At 35.7% G+C, this 23,709-nt stretch overlaps 1 protein-coding gene across 3 annotated transcripts in view; it reads left to right on the top strand.

The window, feature by feature from the left end:
- Window positions 1-23,709, top strand: part of ITPRID2 (ITPR interacting domain containing 2) — an 88,055-nt gene that overhangs the window by 46,322 nt on the left and 18,024 nt on the right. For 2 of the 3 annotated variants that reach the window (XM_080798170.1, XM_080798171.1), the window contains exons 1-9: window positions 3,353-3,911; window positions 4,275-4,320; window positions 7,261-7,310; window positions 8,129-8,185; window positions 10,738-10,777; window positions 10,864-10,962; window positions 12,149-12,357; window positions 13,287-13,987; window positions 20,145-20,217. In XM_080798170.1, the coding sequence (XP_080654296.1) occupies window positions 3,701-3,911; window positions 4,275-4,320; window positions 7,261-7,310; window positions 8,129-8,185; window positions 10,738-10,777; window positions 10,864-10,962; window positions 12,149-12,357; window positions 13,287-13,987; window positions 20,145-20,217 (1,486 nt within the window). In that variant the 5' untranslated portion in view covers window positions 3,353-3,700. Of the gene's footprint in view, window positions 1-3,352; window positions 3,912-4,274; window positions 4,321-7,260; window positions 7,311-8,128; window positions 8,186-10,737; window positions 10,778-10,863; window positions 10,963-12,148; window positions 12,358-13,286; window positions 13,988-20,144; window positions 20,218-23,709 lie in introns of those variants that run through there. The other variant, XM_080798169.1, reaches the window with a different exon arrangement.

The following is a 23,709-nucleotide window of genomic DNA, read 5'->3' as shown; positions in this document are numbered from 1 at the left end:
TCTTGAGAATTTACTTCTCAAGTCTTTTATATTATTGTGACTGGATTGGGTTGTGAGAGGTGGGGAAATAATATATAGTGTTTTCCAAACTTATTTCATACAGAATTCTTTCTCAGGCAATCCTATTGAAATAAAAAATGCTGCTCTGTTTATTTAATCTGCAATTCTACTTATCTGATACCTCCCAGCTCCCTTTTGTCTTAATAAGGGCTGAAAATTTGGTAAACTGCAATGCTACCACTTTCCGATCACTCTATCATTAAAATTTTGATGCATAAAATTTTGATTAAATATTATTGAACAAACAATGCAATAACTAGAACAAAATGCCTTAGCTTAACGAATAGTAAATCTTGTTTAGTAATTTTGAGGCATTTGTTAAGATCTGAAAAAACAGAAAATAACTAAAGTAATTAAACTGAGCAAAATGTTTCATTTCTGATATAAGCTTTTCCATTTAAAACTGTCTAACCAGGGTATGTTTTCTGTCCTGGCCTGAAATTATGCCATTAAAAAAAATTCATCTGCATTAGCATGTAGATGTCACTTACCAGTATAAGAACAATCCCCTTATTATAGAATTGATTTTTGCCTTCTGCAATGTAACAATTCCAGCAGCTATCCTGAGCATCTACTTCCATGTGATTCCATGTGATGCTCACATCAGTTTAGGAAGGTTGTTATCATGATTGCTATTTCACAGATGAGGAATGTGATGGCCAGAGATAATAGCTGTCTTGCCTTAGGCTATAAAACTAGAAAGACACAGAGACAGATTTCAAACTTCAGCCTGACACCAAACACCCTAATGGTTCCACTACAATTTGCTGAATGGAATTTTCCACATTTTATATAAATTTGTCTATTCTTCTACCTTGGAGGCATAAGTGAATCAGACATTATTCTTTATGCAGAGCTTCTGCAGTGTGGATTTGCAGTTGGTCTAAATACAGTACTTTTGGGGGGAAATCCTTGAATAACCAAATAACAAGACTCTTCTCATATGTGATATGTCATTCATTGCTAAATAAATGAAACACCTTGGGCATTTTTTAAAATTTCAAAGTTGAGAATGCAATTAAAACCCTTTACGTTTCAAAATAGCTTGCTATTTCAAGGATTTCCTTCCCAACTACTTCTGTACCTTCAACATTTGCATTAAAAATTTCCATGTAGAAGAAAACATACAATTGTGCTATTGAAAATTCAACAATTTCTATATTCTATCCTAATGTTACCTGCTGGCATCCCCCCTACCCCTTTCTTTATTGCTTGACTCTGGTGGTTGGTTTTTAAATTTAAAATATGGTTCACTGTTGCCTTTCTCAAAACTTCTTTGCTGTCTAAAAGTATTTAAACAACAACGCTAAATAAAAAATAATAGGCCTTAGAGGGATGCCTGGGTGGCTCAGTTAGTTAAGCGCCAGACTCTTAATTTCAGTTCAGGTCATGATCTCAGGGTGGTGAGATCCAGCCCCAACGGTTTCTGCGCTGGTAGTGGAGTCTGCTTAAGAGTCTCACTCTCCATCTGATCCTACCCTCATTCTGGCATGTGCACGTTCTTTCAGTCTATAACCTTGAAAAAAAAAAATTAGGCCTTAGAAAAACAACATGAAGCAAATACTTTAGCCATTTGTCCATCCTGAAGAACATAAAGAACAGAACATGTACCTCAACAGAAGTCATCGTTCCTGGTGGGATTAGCACTGTACTAGAAGTATAGAGGGTACAAGAAGAATACAAAATAATGTTCTTTAATCTCTCACAGTTTACAGTGTGGCTGGGAAGTCAAACATACACCCTCAAAGGCGGGTCATATTATTTATTGCACAATTCAGTCTCAACATAAGTGACCTACGCATTCAGTTGTGTATCAGGGAATTGTGGGAGAGATGTGACCAGAAGTGGTGGAAAGATGTGGTTGAGGAAAAGTTCCGACTCGGATTTTGAAATTCATGAAAGTATAGGACAGAAAGAACAGCAATAAACTGAGATGCAAGGACATAGAGACAGCAACAGCACGTGGGGATAATGGAGTTGAAGCTGAGAGCCCCAGATGAAAATGGTGGTATTGGTCAGGGCCCAGAATGAAAATGTGAGGACAGCATATGTTGTTCTGTGTGGCTTTTGACCACCCCTTTCAGAGACTCCTCTCCAGCTACTTCCCTTTCTCTCTTGCTTACCTTTTCTACAGGGGACTAGGCTCTAGCCTATTCTGAAGGGCCTTAAATTGTTAGGGGCATTTTGCTATCCGACTCTTGAAGACTGTAAAGTCTTTTAAGGTTCAAAAAAAGAATAAAGTGAAATTTCAAGACAATGAGATGCTAATATCAGTGTTCTAGCACCCCTTCTATTTTCACAGTACATACATTACATAGGCCCAGAATATAATGGTAGTTCTGGAAAGTTAGTTTGGATTTTTTTTTTTTTTTAAGATTTTATTTATTTATTTGACAGACAGAGATTACAAGTAGGCAGAGAGTCAGGCAGAGAGAGAGAAGGAAGCAGGCTCCCTACTGTGAGCAGAGAGCCGGATGCCGGGCTCCATCCCAGGACTCCTGGATCATGACCTGAGCTGAAGGCAGAGGCTTAACCCACTGAGCCACCCAGGTGCCCCTAGTTTGGATTTTTGATATGATCTTGCAGATATTGGTAAACCATCACAAGTCGGTGTGTGATATTTGAATAGGATTTTGGTCTTTATACTAAATGAGATTAAAAGGGGATGGGGGAGGAGGATGACAAACCGCATTTTTAAAAGAGTTCTGAACTTTATCATCATTTGTTTCTTGAAGCATCTTGTAAACACCAAAATCCAAGCAAATATTTCTACACTTTCCTAGCCATTCCTTGCTCTATTTTCCTTCATCTTTATGTCCAACTTCACTGTGGAATTTCAGATTAAACATTCTCAATTCACTTTCATACATAACAAAACCACGATAAATAACTTTCTTAAGCATGAAAGTAGCACTTCACGAAGTTTGGTCTTCTCCAGTTTGACATTTTGAAAAATACCAATTACGCGCGTTTCTTTCATCTTCAACCTCCTTGGACTTAAGTCCGCGAGCCTAAGCCGACACTTGTTTTGAAGCGGTGAAGAGCGGCGCTTGGCCTTCCCACAGGTTTTCTGCGAGAGAAGTTGACAGGAAACAAAGATCGCTAACAAACAAACAAGCAAACAAATCTCGCCCACTCGGCAGGCCAAGGCGAGGAGGACCCGTCGCCCCACTCCGCGCGCGCCGCGCCACGCTCCGCCCCGCGCGCCCCCGGCCGGAAGGGGGCGTGGGACGCCGCAGAAGGAGGGGCGCGCAGACGCGCCGCGGCGGACCGGGCCCCTGGCTTGTCGGGAGGAGGCGGGAGGCGGGGGCCTGGGGGCGGGGAGCGGGACCCAGGCGGGCCGGCCGGCGCTCGTTCTCAGCCGCGCTCGCTCGGGCCACTCGCGCTCCCGCGCCGCGCCGGGCCGGCTACATGTGAAGCGCCGGCCCTCTGCCCCCTCCCTCCCTTTCCTTCCCTCCCTCCCTCCCGTCCCCTCCTCCTCCTTCTCCTCCTCCTCCTTCTTCTCCTCCTCCGCCCCCTCCCGCGCCCGCTCCCGCTTTCCGGGGCCCCCAGCCCGGCTGGGCGCTGACAGCAGGGGCGGGGGGTCCCTGCCGCCGCCGTGTCTCACTCAGGCTCCGGCAGCGGAGCCCCCGGTGCGGCCATGGACCGGCCTCTGGTGGCGTCGGCGGAGGCGGAGGAGGAACTGGAGTGGCAAGTGGCGAGTCGCAGGAGGAAGGCCTGGGCCAAGTGCCGCGGCTCCTGGCAGGCGTCGGAAACGGAGGACCTGTCCACAGAAGCGACGACGCAGGACGAGGACGAGGACGACGAGGAGGACCTCCCGGGCGCGAAGCTGCCGGCGGCGGCGGGAAGAGGTTTGTGCACCCGGCCGAGCCCCAGCGGGCGGAGGACTCCGGGAGGTGCAGGCTGGCGGGCGGGGGGAAAGTCTCGTGCGCCCTGGGCGACTGCTGTGAGTTCTGGAAGATCCTCCAGGGCTTGATAAGCCGGGGAAGAGGGGACACATTGGACCTTTAAATGAGTGCGCTTGGTGAGACGTCTCCAGAGTCAACACAGACACCCCGGTGCCATCTCGTTTCCCTTCAGATGGACACTAAGACATGTTGCTTAGGCTGCATTTACCCCCAGTAGATTTTCCTACATGGGAGTGTCCAGGTTGACCCCGCGGTGGGAGTACTCCTGGGGCTGGTAACGAGCTGTCCCCTCACTCTGCCCCGCAGGAAACGTGCCCAACGAGAAGATTGCGATATGGCTCAAGGACTGCCGGTGAGTGTTCGCTTTCGCAGCTCGCGTCCCAGAGGGAGATCCGCGGAGATGGCACTCCCGAGCGGAGTCACTAGGGCCGCAGTTGCTGTGGATCCCGTGGCCGTTGCGAGCTGTAAGACGGAAAGTGAGCCGGCGGATAGTTTCCTCCTCCAAAAGATTAGAAATGGAGTGCTGTGACCGCTGATTATTTGGTGACAGTGTTGACTTTACAGTTGTTAGGACTTCAGCCCCTGTGCATGATGTTAGCATCAGAGATCTGAAACAAATAGTCATGCAGTGTTATTATTCTTGCCTTGTTTTTATTCGAAAGGATTTTCACATTTCACACAGTATTTTATTTTGTCTTTGTTTTGACATCTGTATATCTGGCATGGAATTATTTCCCTTTCAAATGTGTTTTAGATGAATTTCATTTACTTAACAACACGAACTGGGCTTTAATTTTACTTTTGTGCCTTAATTCTATTTGGACAGCTATAAAACCAGCTAGCTTTGTTCTTGAAGTTTACTTCTTGGATGTGCATTTGTTAAATGGCACTGGAATGCACGAGGGGAAATAGAGCTTTGAAGGCATTCAGATGGCATAAATCTAACTACATGCTTTGACAACTGGTGCAAATTTTTGATAAAGTACAAGAGGAGATGAATTATATTGCAAGTAAATCTTACTACAGTAAAAAAGGGCTTGTTTTATATTTTAATTTTTTTTCATATGAAATCTCATATGAAGAATATTACTTTTTAACGCAGTTAAGGTGTTTGTTTCTGCATATATTTGCCATTTTATTTTGGGCTTTTCTTAATCTTTTGTTCAGGTACCTACAGAGGTAGGGAAATGTATTTTGGAGGAAGGAGAAGTGATTTTTATATATGTCAACTTATTTTTCTTCCCTAAACATAGATAAAATATTGGCCACTACTCCATTGATGTCCTGTTTTGATGAATTACCTGGATTTTTGAGTAATTTTATGAATTACAAAGCACTTTTCAGTACAAAACTCCTTAACCTTTATTGGGGGTGTCTTAGACCCTTTGAGATATGAAGAAGTATATGGACCTTCTCTCCAAAGATGAATCAAAAATAATGTTTAACAGCAAGAGAAAAATCACATTGTGTTTATTTTATGATGTATAGGAATTGAGATTATATGCGATCATATCAAGTAGACGGTACATTTATCTTGTAAGATAAATGCAGGAGGCAAATGGTATTCATCAGACAAACCATCTCTGAAAATTCCAAAAGTTTTATTGCTAGTTTTATGTAGGCAGATTCTGTAATTGCTGCTCCTTCCCTCATAGGTTTCCTGTGTAGATTTCCTTCTTATTCTTACAGTTGCACCTATTTTGTACAAAAGGGGCATTCATTTGTACCTGGGAAAGCTAGAATAAATAGTCTTGTAATGTTAGCTATATTATCACAGATTTGACTACTAGGCTATATGCAACTCTAGTTTTTTTTTTTTTCTGTAAGTTTAGGATCCTTTTCAGAGTTAGGCATCTACCTACTTTATACATTATAAGTGATCTAAAGCTACCTTTTCCCCCTTGATACATTCTTACTTTTTTTTTTCTTATTGCTGTCCATGTCCTGAATAAAGATACCATTTGTCATTCTTTTAAAGGGGGATCTTTATTTTGATAATCATTTTTTTGACTAAGTGTAAATAAATTGCTTGAAATAGCATGTAAGAAAGGATAGTTTTTGAGAGAATTTGGAAGAGAGCAGTTTTAAGAGTGAGAAACTTGTTTCGGAAGGAGAATGGCAGTTATATTGTCTTTATTTGCCATTTTCTGTTAGTGCACCCACCCGTAGAGAAATCTGCAGAAGGAGTAATATAGTGTTTTGTCCTAAGAAAGTAGCCCAGGCAAGAAGAAGGACTTTATAAAGGTATAAATTCTAGTTTTATTAAAATATATGAAAAAACTTAGCTCAAAATTTTTTATTGTCTTTATGGTAGCTGTGATTCTTTTACATTTCAAAAGCACTAATTTTCAAAGAACTGCCACTGCTTGTATATTTGCTTGCAGAAAGTTTTAACATTAAATTGTCATTTCAGTAATATTTTTTGAGACTGATATTTTTATGATCCCATACCTGATTGTGAATTTTTAACAGGTATAAACTGGTACTGATGAAGGGTTCAAATCACAAAACAGAACTTTCAAAATAAAACAAGTTTCTTAATATAATTTAGTTTTGAGAAAGAAATGAAAAACATTTTCATTTTCACATTAAAAAAAGATTTCTAAGTTATCTGTGTTTGAACAGAAAGAATGTGAAAGAATTTTAGCAATGGCTGCTTCTAAGGTTGATTCTCAAGCCGACTTTTTAGTTTTTAGAGTTAAATGAATTTATGTATATTTCATAGTTTAAAAACAGGAAAAAAAATCTTAAACTTCTCCATTTAGACCAAAAAAGATAGTTGGAGTAAGGGACGCACTGAGCAATGCTCTAAAATGCTGGTGATAGGTTTAACAGATGATGTTTTAAAAAAACGGTTGAGCCTTATTTCTAACTAGACTCTGACTTTTAAATTTTATTAAAGATTTGTTTTCTTTTAATTCTGTTTCCTGTTTCTAGGGAAAGGATTGCAGGGAGCAGACATTTTCTTAATGCCTGCTGACATTCTTTTTTTCTGTTTTTGTAAAGAAAATGCTAATTCATATCATTTGTAATTATAGTTCTTGCTCTTAATTTTTGGCAGATCAAATTTGTGATTAAATCATTCCTGGTGAACTGACTTGAGGATAGGTGTTTGCTTAGTTAGTAGGATATTACTTATGTAATACACTTGCATTCCTTTTGTGTTTGGGGAGGAGAGTTAAACTGTGGTTAGAAGCTTGCTTGGCTATGATCCTTTAAGTGTAAAATTGTGCAGTGACAACTCTCCAGATAGCTTTTTAAGACTAAGGTTTATATGTTTATGTGGTTTCAGTACCCCTTTGGGAGCCTCACTGGATGAGCAAAGCAGTAATGCGCTCAAGGGTAAGAGAAAGTTGCCTTTCTAAATATGCTCTTTATGAGAGCCCTACTTTATTTGTCCTTTGAGTGAATGTATACATATATAAATTATAAAAGTAATGTTCACTTTATAACTATGCCATTCTGAGAGAAAAGCCAAAGGAAACTTTGTTATAAACCATAAACAGTGGATAGTTTAAGCAAATTACTGAATTTCCACAGTGTGAAACTCATATTTTTGTCTAGTTAGATATTATGAAGACTGGTGAAATGTAGAAATATGGTATGGAAATATAAGAAAAATAGTAAGTGAACTGGGTCAGCTTTAGTGCAGCATTTCTTTGCTTACATTAACTGAAATTGCCACACCTGAAATTTTACCACCTGTGCAAGACAGAATTCTAAAGTTCAAAGTACAACAAGAATGTGCAGGTAGTGGCAAGGCATGTAAAAAACATTTATAGTATTAGAAAAGTCTAGCTTGAGTTCCTGACTGTTAAGGGAGGTAAAAGAAATGATTGCTCCAGGATCTGATTTTCCATGAAACTCTTGGATAAGATGTTAGCTAAATGAATATCTTCAAAGACATAGTAAGTATAAAATAGCCTATATGGGGGCTTTTAACAACTTAATGTGGCTGCAAATCATGGTTTGTTTGCGATAGAGTAAAGCTTATACTTGATTTTTGAAATGATATGATCAGAATGATGAGTACATTCAGGTTTGAAATACTTTATTGTATCTTATTTTTTTGCTTGGTCAATTTGCTTTAGCTAAAACTGATTTCATATGGGGATCTAGGAGAACAGAACACCAGGATGAGTCTCTAATGTTTCTTTCAGGTGTACTTGTGAGAAATGGAGGCAGTTTTGAAGATGATTTGTCTTTGGGAGCTGAAGGTACATTTGTTTGGAAGTACTGTATTTTCATACAGGTTTAAAATTTAAAAAAAAAAAGCAAAAAAACCGAGTGCTTTCAGGTGTACAGTCCTCGGAGCCCAAGTTAAAGGTCTTGAAAATGGCTCAGACACATTTTACAGAGCCTTTATATGTTAATAATCTAGTCAGAGTTTGTAGGATTCTTGTAGAAATGGCCTGAAAACCACTGTGAAGTGTTCATGTCTTCCTTGGACTTAATTGGTTAAAGAAACTGTTTGGGGGCAAACAATGGTCATAGAACTGAGGGAAGAATTGCCCTACCCGAAGGAAGGAAACTTAAATATTTATACATGAGAAGACTAAATTGAAGCTTATTTTTAGTATGAGGTAGCCTTATGTCAGACTTACAGCTGTGGCCTGTCTTTCTCTTTGTATTCAAGTGTTTCCTATCTTTTCCCCCTTTCTCTTTTTCCAGATTTTTAGAGCACTAAAGGACAAAAACAAAATAGAGTTATTAGAATTTAATTAGAAATCATTATGCTGATGTCTATTTCAGACTGCATTAATATTTTAAAAGTGCACTGTGCCATGTTTAAATTTTCACTGATGTTATTATTTAGTCCAGTAGATTTATAGTAAAGTTTTCCACAATGTAGAATTAAACATTTTTATTATTTTGTTATTTTACTGGTATTGGAAGAGTATTGGTAGCTGTGTAGCTGGGTTATGAATGTGTGCTTTTTATCAAAAAGAATTGAGGATTTTATTAAATCTTTTTAAATTAAATAATTAAAATAAAAATGTTATTAAATCTTTTCAAATTATTAAAGACTTAAAATGTAAATCTCTTAAATTATAATGATGACTAGTGAATTTATACATTGAATGTAATATCCTTGATCTTTTGCTGTTTTAAATCAGTCTGTATGGTAGATTACTTATTTAGAAACTTCTAATCTTCAATAGAATATGTGAATATATTAGGTTTTATTATTTCGGTTAATGTGCTTTCAAGGAATAAACTCTGTAAAGAGGTTAAACTTACTGCTTACCAATTAGTACAGTTGAGCATATTGTCAGCCCCTTACTAAAATGCATTTCAGTGTTACTGTAAATAGCACTTTTGACATCTGACTTAATTTCACAATATGGAATTTTTTTAGGCTTTATTTTTTTTTAGAATAGGTTTAAGTTCACAAAATTGAGGGGAAGGTATAGAGATTTCTCCTGTACTTCCTGCATAAATATATACATGGCCTCCCCCATTATCAGCTTCCCCCACCAGAGTGGTACATTTGTTACAATTGATGAACCTGTAATGAGGCATCATCATTACCTGAAGTCCATAGTTTTCACTGGGGTTCACTCTTGGTCGTGTATGTTCCATGGTTTAGACAAATGTATATGACATGTTATCTATCATTATATCATGTGTGTATTTTCACTGCCCTAAAAATTATTTCTGTTCTGCCTCTTCATCCATATTGATTGAGTTTATTGGACACCAAAACCTAAAAGGAAGTTCCAGAGAAGAATGGAAATATTATGTTGTAATACCGAAAATTCTATCAAGATTCTTTTCATTCATTCAGTAAATACTTATTGAATATGATATGTTAGGCACCTTTCTGAGGGGATGTACAAAGAAATATAAAAAATTACCATGACTTTGCAGATCAAAAGTAAAAAAAAAAAAAAATGTGGCATACTGAAATAGATATGTTTGTAATTATTCCCATTCTTTGTATTTGTCTATAAAAGTTAAATGCAGGCAATTTAACTCACTTTAAACTTAACATTAACAATACTTATCTGTTTTTAAGTCTAGGATAAAACTAAAAAGTAACTTCTTAAGAAAAATTATTTTGAAATGAATAGAAATTTTCAAAGTAGATACATAAAAAATTGGTTGTAACTGGGATGAATTGTTAGCTTTTTAAAAAGCACAGTGGATGGGGCACCTGGGTGGCTCAGTCGTTAAGCGGCTGCCTTTGGCTCAGGTCATGATCCCAGGGTCCTGGGATCGAGTCCCACATCGGGCTCCTTGCTCAGCGGGATGCCTGCTTCTCCCTCTCCCACTCCCCCTGCTTGTGTTCCCTCTCTGTCTCTCTGTCAAATAAATAAATACAATCTTTAAAAAAAAAAAAAAGCACAGTGGAAATTTATGTATACTGTTGCCACACTTAAATAATGCTAAATCATGTTTTTGCCCTTAAGTTCTTCTTTAATAACAGCTTTTAAATATATTAATTAGAACCACATTTACTACAGATGCTGTGTATCTTCTTATTTATTTCAAACTATTAAAGAAATTTAATTGGTTATCTGTATGTCTTTTATTTTAAACATTTAGTGAAGGGAGTTGTGCTAACAAAACAATTTCCTGAAGTTACTGGTTCTGTTTGTATTGATCTGTGTGAGACTTTTAATGATTCAGATTTAATGAACCAAGACAAGAGTTTGGGATAGTAGGCATTTAACTATAATATTTGGCTAATCTTCTTTCTTGATGACTATATCACAGTTACTGTCCTACTAACAATTCTGCTCTGCATCTATTCTTTTACCTGTAGCCAACCACCTCCATGAAACGGATACTCAAATTGAAAACTGGTACGTAGCTGTGCTGTTTGTTCTCTTTTCAAAAATGAAGAACATTTATGAAAATAAAGTTTTATATAGTCTAATTTTGTTTATAGCAATAATATCTTGGCCAAAGAGAGAAGACTACAGTTTCATCAGAAAGGAAGAAGTATGAATTCCACTGGATCTGGGAAAAGTAGTGGGACAGTTTCAAGGTAACTTATTCTGAAATTATACTAGTTACATTGTGTTATAGATGACCTATTCTTACCACTTTTTTAGTCTTGCATTTGGCTAATAGTATGAAATCAAAAAGAATCCAAAATGTTGCATTCATTGCTTTTTTTTAAAAAAAGTTAAGATTAAAGAAAAAGCAGCAAATGTGTTTATAATGCTGCTGGAATTCTTGTTATAATGAGTATTTTGAGCCTTATCAACAACTTAAAAGAGGAAGTCCATAGTGGAATAACTTCTTCCAAAATTCTCCATTTTTTTAAGGGTCTTGAGTCACTCTAACATAAAAAAATCAATAAACCTTTCTAATATAAAGTTTGGTATTTAAGCATAGACTTATCTTTAACATATTAAATCAAAGTTCTTCAAAATATATATTAAAGTAGGCAAGTACATGGGCCTATGGGACCAGTTTAAATTGTTACGCAGATTATTGTATTGGAATCTGAGCATTTTCTCTGAAACAAATTGAAATTTTCTTCAGTTCAAGTTTCATCTGTAACATTTTCCTTAGTAAATCTCCTAAGGTGGATTATCACTGCTATGAAGAAGAGATAAGAAATGTTTAATTCTGTATAGAATCAGAGCAAGAACTTACCTTTGAATAACCCATTCTCTCCATACCTTCCTCACTCCTCCTACTTCCTGAGTGAAAGTGGTTAGAGAAAATTTGAATGTAGGCCCCTCCCTCCCTTTCTGCGTTCAGCTTATTACCTGTATTGCATCTTCAGTGACAGCCAAAGATAGCAGTAAAGCTCAAATTCTGCAGAATGTCCTGTGCTACCACCTTCCCAGTGTGTTTTCCCTTTTCATTTCTTTCTTTATTCTTTACTTATTCTCTCTCAGCTGTCCTCTAATTGTTTTAGCTGCTTTACTGGGACTCTTTTAAAATGACAAAAAAAATAAGGTGAGGAATCATTTTGGGAGTCTTGCTGAGTATCTGATCAGGAACTAGCTCTTTTTTCCAGTCCTAATAGTTTGAAAGAATGGACTCTTTTTAAGAGTTATATCACATTTAGTACACATTATACAAAGATGTTGAAATAAATAATGGTGTAAAGAGCAGAAGCTCTTTTTTATAATGTGATGTGGACTATAAACTTATTTTATATCTTGATGTTTCTTTTCTTTCTTTCTTTTCTTTTTTTTTTTTTTTTTTTTTTGTAGTGTTTCAGAATTGTTGGAACTTTATGAGGAAGATCCTGAAGAAATTCTTTATAATCTTGGATTTGGACGAGATGAACCAGATATTGCTTCTAAAATTCCTTCCAGATTTTTTAATTCATCATCATTTGCCAGAGGGATAGATATTAAAGTATTTTTGAGTGCTCAAATGCAACGGATGGAAGTAGAAAACCCAAATTATGCTTTAACAAGTAAGGTTTTTAAATATTAGCATCCAGAGTGAGATGGTCTTATTTTTTAAAACCTTATTAATTTTTAGGAATAGCACTGGAAACCTAATTATTGAAGTTAACACAATAGCTATTTTACTTATCCTGAATTTTTATTTTTCTGTTTATAGAAGTTAACTTTCCCCTCTTCTCATTCTTAAGTGTTACTATAACTGACAGTAGAACCTTGTACTTATCTTAAACTTACCTCCAGATTGCTGATGTTCAAAAAGGGAAGAAGTAGGGGAGAGCCTTGTTACTATTAAATAAAGTCAGTGAATTTTAGGTGCTTTTCTATATATCTAAAATAGAATGGCTAATTTGCCAATTTTTATTTATATTATATCTTATTTTTCTCTGTTGCATAGAAGTTCCAAAAAATGGGATCCTAGGTTGTCCTTGGAACAGCTTTAAGAGGTTTATAAATCCAATCCTACCTCCCCCCTTCCCAACGATTAGGTATAAAATGCATACTTATGTACATTTTCTTGAGAGAACATTTGGAAGAGTCTTAATGGAATCAAAGACATAAAAATAGAATCATAGCTGTTGATCAATAGCTGGTCCTTTCTGTTTTATTCAGAGTTGTCATACTTTGTGGTTTTAAGTCATAAAACATAAATTCTTAAATTCTTAAAACATAAATTTTAGTGCTTACAGTGAAAAATCTTCCTCCCTCTCCCCAGTAAATGTAGAGAACTTTTAAATGTTGGATAAAGAAAAAAGTTCTGGTTTTATAACCAGATCTTTGTGGTCTAAATTCAATTATTGACATTCTGGAAAGCAGTAATATGTATACATATATGTATTAGCAATGTATACATATACATATGTATACATATATAAACAGATATATATATATATATATATATATATACACACACACACTTAACGTTGTTTCCTTTTTGTAGGTCGTTTTCGTCAAATTGAAGTGCTTACTACTGTGGCCAATGCGTTTTCTTCTTTATATTCTCAAGTCTCTGGGACTCCCCTCCAGAGAATTGGGAGTATGTCTTCAGTGACTTCTAACAAGGAGACAGACTCACCTCCACCTTTAACCCGAAGTAACACTGCAAATCGTTTAATGAAAACACTATCAAAACTAAATTTATGTGTTGATAAAACAGAGAAAGGAGAAGGTAGTAGTCCTTCCCCAACAATCGAAAAAGGAAAGATCCCGAATGTTTCAGTGATGGAAGAAAGTGGCAATAAAAATGATCAAAAGTCTCAAAAAATTGTAAAGAAGAAAGACTCATCTTCTATGCTGGCTACAGTTAAAGAAGAAGTATCAGGTAGTTCAGCAGCTGTTATGGAGAATGCTGACGTTGATAGACTTTGTGATGAAGCAAATAGGAATTTTAACCAAAAAACTAAAAGTGAACAAAGTGAAGAAATTCAAAGTCATGCGAATAAACTGGGTGAGGAATCTGGTGTTGTAGAATCTGACTTAGGTAACGATTTCAACATGTCCAGGCACAGTGAGCCAGAAAATGGCAACAAGGTGAAAAGCGCCCATGTGTCCACACCTGAGAAAGAGCCATGTGCACCTCTTACGATCCCATCCATAAGAAATATAATGGCACAGCAAAAGGACTCCTTTGAAATGGAAGAGGTAGGTAAATATTACTGAGACCTGTTTCAAATAATGAGTTAGGAAAAAAAAATGCCAAAAATATGTTTATAAAACAAAGATAGTTAATAGACTTACACGAGAAGAAAATCATCCTAATTTTGACTTCTCAAGTTTTAGTTCTGTGTTTCACGAACCAAGAATTGGTCACAGGATTATGCATTGCCAGGGTAATGTGACAGTTCATCAGCTCCTCTAGATCCTCTGTTATTCATGATGACACTTGAACTTTAACCCCCTTTCTCCATTTGATGCTATGAGAGAGTATATTTAAACTAAAATCAGTATTGCATAATAGTTAAAAACAGCCTCTGAAATAAAAGTTTGAGTTCTTTTTTTGCTACTAAATTTCTATGTGCCTTTAGGCACACTTTTCTCAAAGTATCTTAGTGGAAAGGATAAGTGTGAATAAGGCTTTGAGAAAGATAGGTTTTTGGCATGGGACTGGGAAGAACCCAAAGATATGTTTCTGAACGGGAGGATAGGGAACCTCAAGGAAGAAGGTTTGAAACACCAATGAATATAATTTCTGCAAGCCCAGAAGACCCATGTTTGGGTATTTTTTTTTTCCTACCTAGAGATATTGCTGCATTTACATAAATTACAGATTGGGCAAGATAGAGATTCATTTCGATGAGGTCAACTAAAACTACTTTTGAATGGCCAGAGCTAATACTTAAAATTGGCACTGTATAGTCTGAGACAGGAAACTGAAGTTTATCAAGACCTATGATGTGGCAGGCACTGTACCAGATCCTTGAAGTACTTTTCTCTTTAGTCTGTGAGGTAGGCAGTGCTGGTCTTATATTACACATGAGGAAACTGAGGCACACATATAGTGCTGAAGAGTATGGCTGAAAGTTACATAACGGGCAGTTTTCTTTTTAAAATTTATTGCAGAATGGCATTAGTTATATCGTAGTAACTCCCAGTAATTTTAGAATCACATGCCATTATTTTAGGGAGTTGAAAAATGGGACAATTGATTCTGCTCATAAATGTCCTTTTGTCGAGTATGTATCTCTCACATTAGTGAAGATTTTTCATTTATTGCAAAATTTGTTATAGCTCTTTATCTTCTTTTGATGTCTTTGAATTTATCTTTTAGTATTTTAATTCTAACTAAAAAATGAAATGAAAAGGGAGAGGAGCAGTCCTTTGAAATAGTTTACATTATTTGTAAGCTTCTTTTCCCCTTATTTCTTCATATATTCCTTATAGTTCTCCTATTTAATTTCTGATGTATTTCTCATTATAATGAGTTCATAAGATGACTACTTCATAAAAAACCTCTTTTTGTTCTGTTTTACTATTTGATTCCTTTTGACTTTGTTTTGGTCCAAACTTGTCCTATCATTAATAAATAAAGTGTAACTACTTGCCTTTCATTAGGGACCCTCTTCTATGACAGATATGTTAGTGGGTTTCTGTGTTTTAATTTAATAGCAGAGTATGAAAATTTAAACAAATAATGTTAGATATTTGCAAATCTAATACAGGTGACCTTGATGAGAAGACACTTTTTAATTTGCTTTTTAATTCCTAGAGTTCCTGAGTTTTAAGCTACATATTTTTTAAATTATTGCTAGCATACACAAAGGTCGTTAAAACATTTGTAAAGTACTAGATCTGCTTTGGTGGCAGGTTAACATTTAATGGTTTAATGTGTGGGGGTTTTGTAGGGGTTTTTTTGCTCCCTCTGCTGGCAAAAGCAATTAATGAAGAAGGTAATGTCACTTGGAAGTGAACTTCTTTTTTTTTTTTTAATACAAAATTACAGGCATTGGTGGTTGAAGAATAATACAAGGTTTTTGTTTTCAAAAAAAGAATATATGGATATGATCAACCATGACCGCGTTGTAAATATGGGGAATTTTAAGGATAACGAATCCTTATTCTTCAGATATATTTTAAGTATGGATAAAAACCTCCTAGAACTGTGTTTTTATCCCTTTGGGAACTTTAAAGAGAGCTTGTAGAACAATGGATAAAGAAAGGAAATAATGTGTTTCTTTAATTTCCTCTTCTCCCAAGTGTGACTTGAATTATACTGACAAATGAAGAGAACAATCTTACTGAACAAACTTTTAGATCCCATTCAAAGTAGGTTGTTGCTGTTTTTCTTTTAAACTCCTTTCCCTTGAGGTTTTATTCCTATTGGGAACTTTCTTCCTGTAAAAACAGCAAATAAATATAAGTTAGAGGACACTCCCTTTCTGTCTCTCAGTAAACCAGTTCTCAAACAGATCAACTGAATGCCAGCTGCTTTGGGTAGCTAGGTGGGAGAAAATGCTGCAGACCTGACTCTGTGCATGACGCTGCCTAATCCCTCTGAGGCAAAGGTAAGCTCTGACAGTCACCAGGAGTGAAGACAGGAAATACTTCAACGTAAGGGGAATTAAATAGATGACAAGACTGACTCAGTTCTTGGAGAGTGAGAGTGATTATTTCTCACATTAAGAAAAAATAAATAAAAGGCCAGAGACTATTTTCAATTAAAAGTTAGTTTGCCTTATTAAAAAAAAATGTTTTGTAAACTATTTATAATTTTCAGTGTGTCTAAAAGTTATAAAACCCTCCTCTCATGTTTTCTAATTCTTAATGACTTTCCTAGATAATTCTTGTTTCCTCTCAGAATAGCTAATTTTTATTAAGTACATCATGGTAACAGTCTAGAACCAAAAATTTGTAGTATGAAGGATCTACAGTTAAAATGATCCTACTCAGTAAGCAATTGTTCATCTTTTAGGTGTAAAGGAAAAATTTCTCATATTTAAATATTAGAAGAAAGAGAACTTTTAGCTGTTTATTTCTGTAAATGGGTTGTTCTGTGTCTTACTCTACAAATTTATATTCAATTAGAGGTACTGTTACCTGAAGTGTATATAATTTTTTAAGCTACTGAAGTTTTAGTGTTTCTAATTCTGTCTCTCTCCTGATTGTTGATCTAACTACTATATCTCCTTATTTTTTAGTCATTGAGTTTTAGAATTCTTTTTTGTTTTATTTATTGGCCTGAGTTAAAATAATCTGAAATCAGTCAGATACTTGACAGTTAAGTTGTTCCTTTAGCCTTTCAAATTTGACTTTTTGAAGATAAGCATTGTGTCTTAGATAGAACAGAATGCAATAAGATATGAACTCTCACACAATACATGCACCCATGTCTGTTTTTTTGAAGTCCAATTAACCACCAAATTTTATTTGACATTTATCTAAAAGACTTAAATTAACTTTTGTTATATAAGCATTTACCTGATAGTAGAAACTAGACCTTATAAGTAAAACCTGAAAGGTCTTTTTTTAAATAAAAATTTGCAACAAATGCAAAATAAACAACTAGGGAAGCCACTTGGCCAGCAAGTGCCATGAATAAGACTTGAATTCAGGTCTTTGTATAAACTTGCTACATTTGACTACACCATACCACTTGGTAAAGGTCAGGCTGGCTGACAGTGTAAGACACTGGACAAGAACTTAAGTCATTTGGTGCACAGCCCCATACTACTTCTTTAGAAAAATAATGCTTTCATTTGAATTTTTTGAGATGTCCTTAAAAATTAGAATTTCTAAAATTCCAGTTTTGATTTTCTTTTTTTAAAAGAACTGCTATACATATCTCTTTAAAACTTTAGAGGAAGGGTTATTTGAGTTAGAACATTCCATGTATTGCTGCTTTATAGAACACCGCACAATAGCGTTGTCCCTGGAAAATGTGTATTAGGATAAATGTGACATGTTAAAACAAACAAACAAACAAACAAACAAACAAAAAAAACGACCAAAGTAGGTGCCTGCTGTGGTAGCAGGACATTGATTCGCAAAGATACAGTTTTAATAAATGTTTTGTTAAAACATTTTTAAAAATGAAATAATGCAAATACAGGGTTACTTTAAAGCTATTTTCATACAGTTTTAAATTTCAAAACACTGAGACCAAGCGGTTTTTCATTTGGTTTAGGGTGGTGGGGTTTTTTGTTTGTTTGTTTTGGGGTGGTTTTTTTTTTGTTTCCTTTTTTTTGGTAATTTTTATTATGGAAAGTTTCAAACTTATCCAGAGACCAAAGAAAATTGTGTAGTTGCATACCTGTTTTCCATTACTCAATTCAGTTATCAATATTTAGCTAGAGTTAATTTAATGAAAGGCAGTCTGTAGCAAGTGATGAGAATTGAGGATCTGAAACTGTTGAGTATCCTGCCGCATAAATAAATTCAGGTTTTATTTGCTTCATAATTTTCTGTGCTGTACTCTGTCTCCAATTTGACTGCTTTCCTTCGCACAACTGTGACCAGTAATAACACATATTAAGCTATGAAATTTAACTGTTACCACTAGCATGTTGTTTCATTTTCGGTCTTCAACAAGTGATTAATGATTTTATTGAGTAAGTGGGAAGAAGAATCCTGACATTAGTAATTTTATTAGTAAAATATGATCCTCTCAGCTTTTCTTTAAGGGTTCTTTTCTTTGAACTAACTGCAGAGTTTGTAGTTTTTGTAGTTTATTTTTGTTTTGTTTTGCCATAGAGTAGCATCTTGAAAGATAGTTTATTGAAGATATATATATATATTCATTAAAGTCGTGTTATTTTGTGACTAATTTTATAAATCTAAGGAGTAGAATATATGATAATTCTACATTTAAAAATTAGAGAGTATAGTTTGTGTCATAATGCCCTGCCTGAACTGAGATTCCTAGAGTATAATTAAAGAGGCATTTGATTTCTGTTATACTTCTTTAGTCTGTTTGATTCTTACTTTAACAGAAAACTCTTTGAAGTAGGGTAGGCCTAAATAAAGACTAATAATAGACCTTTTGTTGAATATAAAAAGAAAATGCATTTTGTTTCCTTGCACGCATAACAATGGTTTTCCTGTTGAATTTATGTCTGCTGCTTTGAAAAATATATATATAATTTTTCAGTAATAACAAAGAGGGTAGAAACTATTTTATATAATAATTTATAGGTGGTGATTTTAAATGACCAGTGTGTTTTAGTTCTCCAAAGATTCGTAAATCTTGGATTCGCGAAACTGTATAGAACAAAGATACCACAAATCAGAGCAGTTTTTAAATTAGGTAATAATATCTTTAACCTTTGAGACTTTTTTCATGTTTGTCATTCCACTGTCATTCCTGTGGGATATTTCTTATTCATGGATGGATTCATAGCTCAAAACTACCAGGGTTCTACCTAAAACCTGTTTGCTAATTGCTTTCTCATTTGTTCAAGGTTAAAAACCCTGTTTGGCTAGTTTGCCTACTTTTCTAGGATGCTGTTTGTTATTTTAAGTACTAATCATTACTGAGCAGTGTTAGGTATTAGTGTCTCTCCCTCCCCAAATGTTTAATCTCAATATAGAGTTAGTTATATTAGAGTATTTGGGGAATGGGATGGGTGTGGTGAATAAAGAATCTGAAAATTCCTAAAGTATGTAGTTGTGCAGGTGTGTGGGGGGAATATCATAAAAAAACAACTTTTTTGTGTTTGATAACTTCTCTGAATATAGGTTTCAGGGAGGATTTATGGTTAAGATCTTTCAACATTTTAGTTCTGTGATGAAACATGTTTTCTATTTACAACTCCCAAGTTACATCTTTAAAGACCTCTTATGTTAGGACAAAGCAGTCTTTATACAAGTATGGTTTTTGAGACACTCAAAATTTGTGGGGTTTTATAAAATTTTGTAATGGGAGCATGATACACAATTTTTTAAAGATGGAAGACTTGTAATTGCCTCAATTGTGTATCAGTCGTGATCTCCTGCAAAGTCCTGACATTTATCCTGGGATTGGCCTTACACTTGGAATTTTAACATTTATAGAACTTTTTCTTAGGGATCTATTTTTCATTTAATAGCAGCTTTTTTTTCTTTTAATGAAGTAGTTTTTATACATGCATTCACTTCTCATTGCTAGCTACAAATTGCAGTCCTATTGTTAACTGGAAAATAGGTCAGAAAATAAAGATGTGGGGCATTCTCATAATTTTGAGATAAAAGATGCTTTGCATTTTTTAAATATAAAGCTTTGGTTCCTACATTTATTTATGTTGATTTGTTTAATAAATAATTATCAAGAAATATTTTTCTTTGCCATAGATTTTTAAAGTTTTAACTATTTAAAACCATTCTTTAGGTTCAAAGTACAGAGGGAGAAGCTCCTCACGTTCCAGCTGCTTACCAGCTAGGCCTCACAAAGTCAAAAAGAGGTAAGTAGACTAATATCCACTAGTTCCCAAACACATGACCAGTGTCATTAATTGATTTGGAAAAGGGGTTTATCTATCAGTGTTTAAGTACCTGTAAGTGTAAAATGAAGGTTAAGAACACAGGTATGCATTCTCAATTATACTTTGGTTATAGAATTTTTTTGTACCCTCTTGAAGACTTTTGTGTTCGTATAATATAATTTTAGTTTGCCTATCCTGAAATGCCATTCTTTGTACTCTTAATTATTTTTTAGCTCTGTATATGGGCTGGATGGGAAATGATAGAGCAACAGATAGAGGCCTACTTTTTACATGGTTATGATTGAAATACATACTTGTATTTTTTATTTTAAGGATTTTATTTATTTATTTTTGGGGGCATGCCTGTGCAAGTGAGGTGGGGAGGGGCAGAGGGAGAGAGAGATCGAATCTTCAGCACGCTCCATGCCTGGTGCGGAATCCGAGGCAGGCCTGATGTCAACCCTGAGATCATGATCTGAGCCGAAATCAGTAGTTGGACGCTTAACTGACTGAGCCATCCAGGTACCCCAGAATACACACTTGTATTATCCATCTCTGCTTTTCATTATTTAAACATGTCCCCTAAGTATATACATGAATATGCCTCTAGCAAAAAATACCAATTTCTCAGTACTGGTTAAAGCTAGTTAAGTTAAATTCAAACTATGGATCAAAGGTGAGTGGCTCTAGATACTGTCCTTCTCTCGAATTATTAATTATTGACCAAAACCTTTGAATCCATTTCTTTCACTTTTAATTTGCAACAAGAAAAACATGTCTGATGTTTAAAGTCACAAAGTGTTTGAGATTTAGAGAAAAGGAGAGAGAAGTAAGGAAGTTAAAGTGACCACTGAAGGTAGGACTGTTTATTTTTAAAGCTTACACATGCTGAACCATCCTGGTTTTTTTTAAACAAGGATACATATGTATGTTCCTAGAATAGGAAATTGCATGTTTATTCTCTTCTGATCTCTAAAATGACTTCTTAAGAGACAATTTGCATATAGTTTTTGTTGTATTGCATTGTGGTACTAAGAAACAAGATAGGTCACTATAGTTCTGGTCAGACACAAAAAGAACTTCTCCTGTTTAATTTTCCTCACCCTTTTAAGTTCATAAATATATGCATGTGTTTCTGAGCTATAAGGCATGGTTCAGAGCCATCAAGAAATTTTTCCTTTAGTTAGGTTGACATGGAATACATTGGAAAAAATAGCTTGCCCTGCATCAAAAAAGGGGATTAAAAACAGTATATGTAAGTATTTCAGGATCTTTCAAGATCAAGGTCCTTGTGGTAGAAAAGACAGAACATGGTTTGTATTCATTCACATCTGAGTTTCTCCTTCTTACCAATAAGAAGAGATCTCTTATTTCTGGTGGCACAAGTAAAAATGTTGACATTTTTATAAACTAAGAGTACAGTGGTTTTGTACGTGCATGAGAGGGAGAGGAAGCACTATAGTGTTTTCATCATTTTTGAATATAGCCTATCAAATTTTGATAATGTGATAATGAAAGTATCTTGGGTTATAATTACAGAATTAGAATCACTGGTAAAATATGCATTTCACAAGTTTAATAAAAATGAATATATTACATGCATAAAAAAAATTTGCACTTTAGTCCTAGGACTTTTGAAGTTACAGTAATCTTAATCTCATACCCAGTCCTGGGATTTAGTACTGAAGCCTATGGGTGCCTGGGTGGCTCCGTCAGTTAAGCATCTGACTCTTGATTTCAGCTCAGGTCATGATCTCAGGGTGGTGAGATTGAGCCCCGTATTGAACTCTAAACTGGGTATGGAGCCTGCTTAAGATTCTACCTCTCCCTCTGTTCTGCATCCCACCCCCCTACCCCTGTTATATCACTTAAAAAAAAATTCTGAAGCCTAGAGAGGTTTAGTGACTCAACTTTTGTCACAACTGACATTCAGTAAGCTATACTGAGAGCAATCAAACATTTTCTTTATTCAGGATGTACAAATTTTCTTTAATCTTATATAGAGTATATAAGTGTTCTGTCTGTGTCTTTATGATATTAGACAAATACAAATTCTAGGTTTGGTTTTGTTCTCCCTTTAATGTTTTGCTCTAACTTCCTGGTTTTTAATTAGAAATAATATTTAATCTTTTCAGCTATCACAGAGGTCTGACCTTTTTTTTTTTTTTTTTAAGATTTTATTTATTTATTAGACAGACAGAGATCACAAGTAGGCAGAGAGGCAGGCAGAGAGAGAGGAAGGGAAGCAGGCTCCCCGCCGAGCAGAGAGCCCGATGCGGGGCTTGATTACAGGACCCTGGGATCATGACCTGAGCCTAAGGCAGAGGCTTTAACCCACTGAGCCACCCAGGCACCCCGGTCTGACCGTTTTTAATTCCACCTTTTTCTGTGGAGATCTGTGTTTCTTTGTGAAATGTGTGACTAAAGAACATAGATTGTGATTTATAATTTACAGAATAGTTTCACTTATACCCCGTTTAGTTCCTAAAGTAACCCTGTGAGAGATAGAAGAATTATTCTGTTTTGTGGAGGAGAGAAGTTACTGCCTATTGTGATAAAGTAGGAACTTGAACCCAGGCCTTCTTGTTCTTTCCACTGCCCAACACCTGCTCTGAAGCCCAAGTAGTCTACAATCTGACCTAGTGTGTGTGAACTCAAGGCTAACCACAGAGGCAAGCTCAACACAGAATGTACACTGCTACAGATAAAGCAGATCTCAGCAGAGAGAACCTTGAGTGGTGTTGGTCACTCCAGCTTCCCCAGGCCCTCCAGCAGTTGCCCTTTGCCCAACCAGATAGCCAGTTTCACTTCTAGATCCTTTAAGCCACTGTTTAATTTTATTGTTGCTTTAAGGAGAAAGTTATCATTGATTTATTCAGCAAACATTTTTATTGTTCAATTGTTCTAGGTACTAGGATACAAAATAGAGTAAATGAGGTTTCTGTCTTCAGAAGACTCATAGTCTAAAAAAAAAAGACATGCAAACGTAATTATGGTGATAACTGCTCTGATGTAAGATGTTAATCATTCTCTCAGTTGATATAATGCATAATTAGTACCCATGGTAACAGCTTATTCCAGTTCCATTTCACAATTGTTCCAGTTTACCTAGACTTATCAAAGGTATGGATTAGTTTCTTATATCTCATTATGCAGTTTTGTTAACTTAAAAACAATACTACAGAATTATTCTAAATTATAATGAAAAAAATTATGCTATTCTGTGATGCTCTACATCGGACCTGAGGCTACAGTGGGATATTTTTCAAAGTCCAGTGAATTTTAATTGATTTTGGATTTTATTCAAACATATTATCAGGTTCTATTATTCAAATCTTGAATGTGGATTTGGTAAACACACTTTATTTAGCTTGGTGCTTTTGAAGGTTTACAAAACTTGACCTTCTCATGAAGCTTCTTTCCTAGGACATGTAATAGCTGTAAAGTCCTCCTCTACTTACAGTGTGGATG

Source organism: Martes martes (assembly GCF_963455335.1).
Source record: "Martes martes genome assembly, chromosome: 3".
NCBI classification, from domain to species: Eukaryota; Metazoa; Chordata; class Mammalia; order Carnivora; family Mustelidae; genus Martes; species Martes martes.
This window is presented reverse-complemented; position numbering and strand designations above follow the sequence as displayed.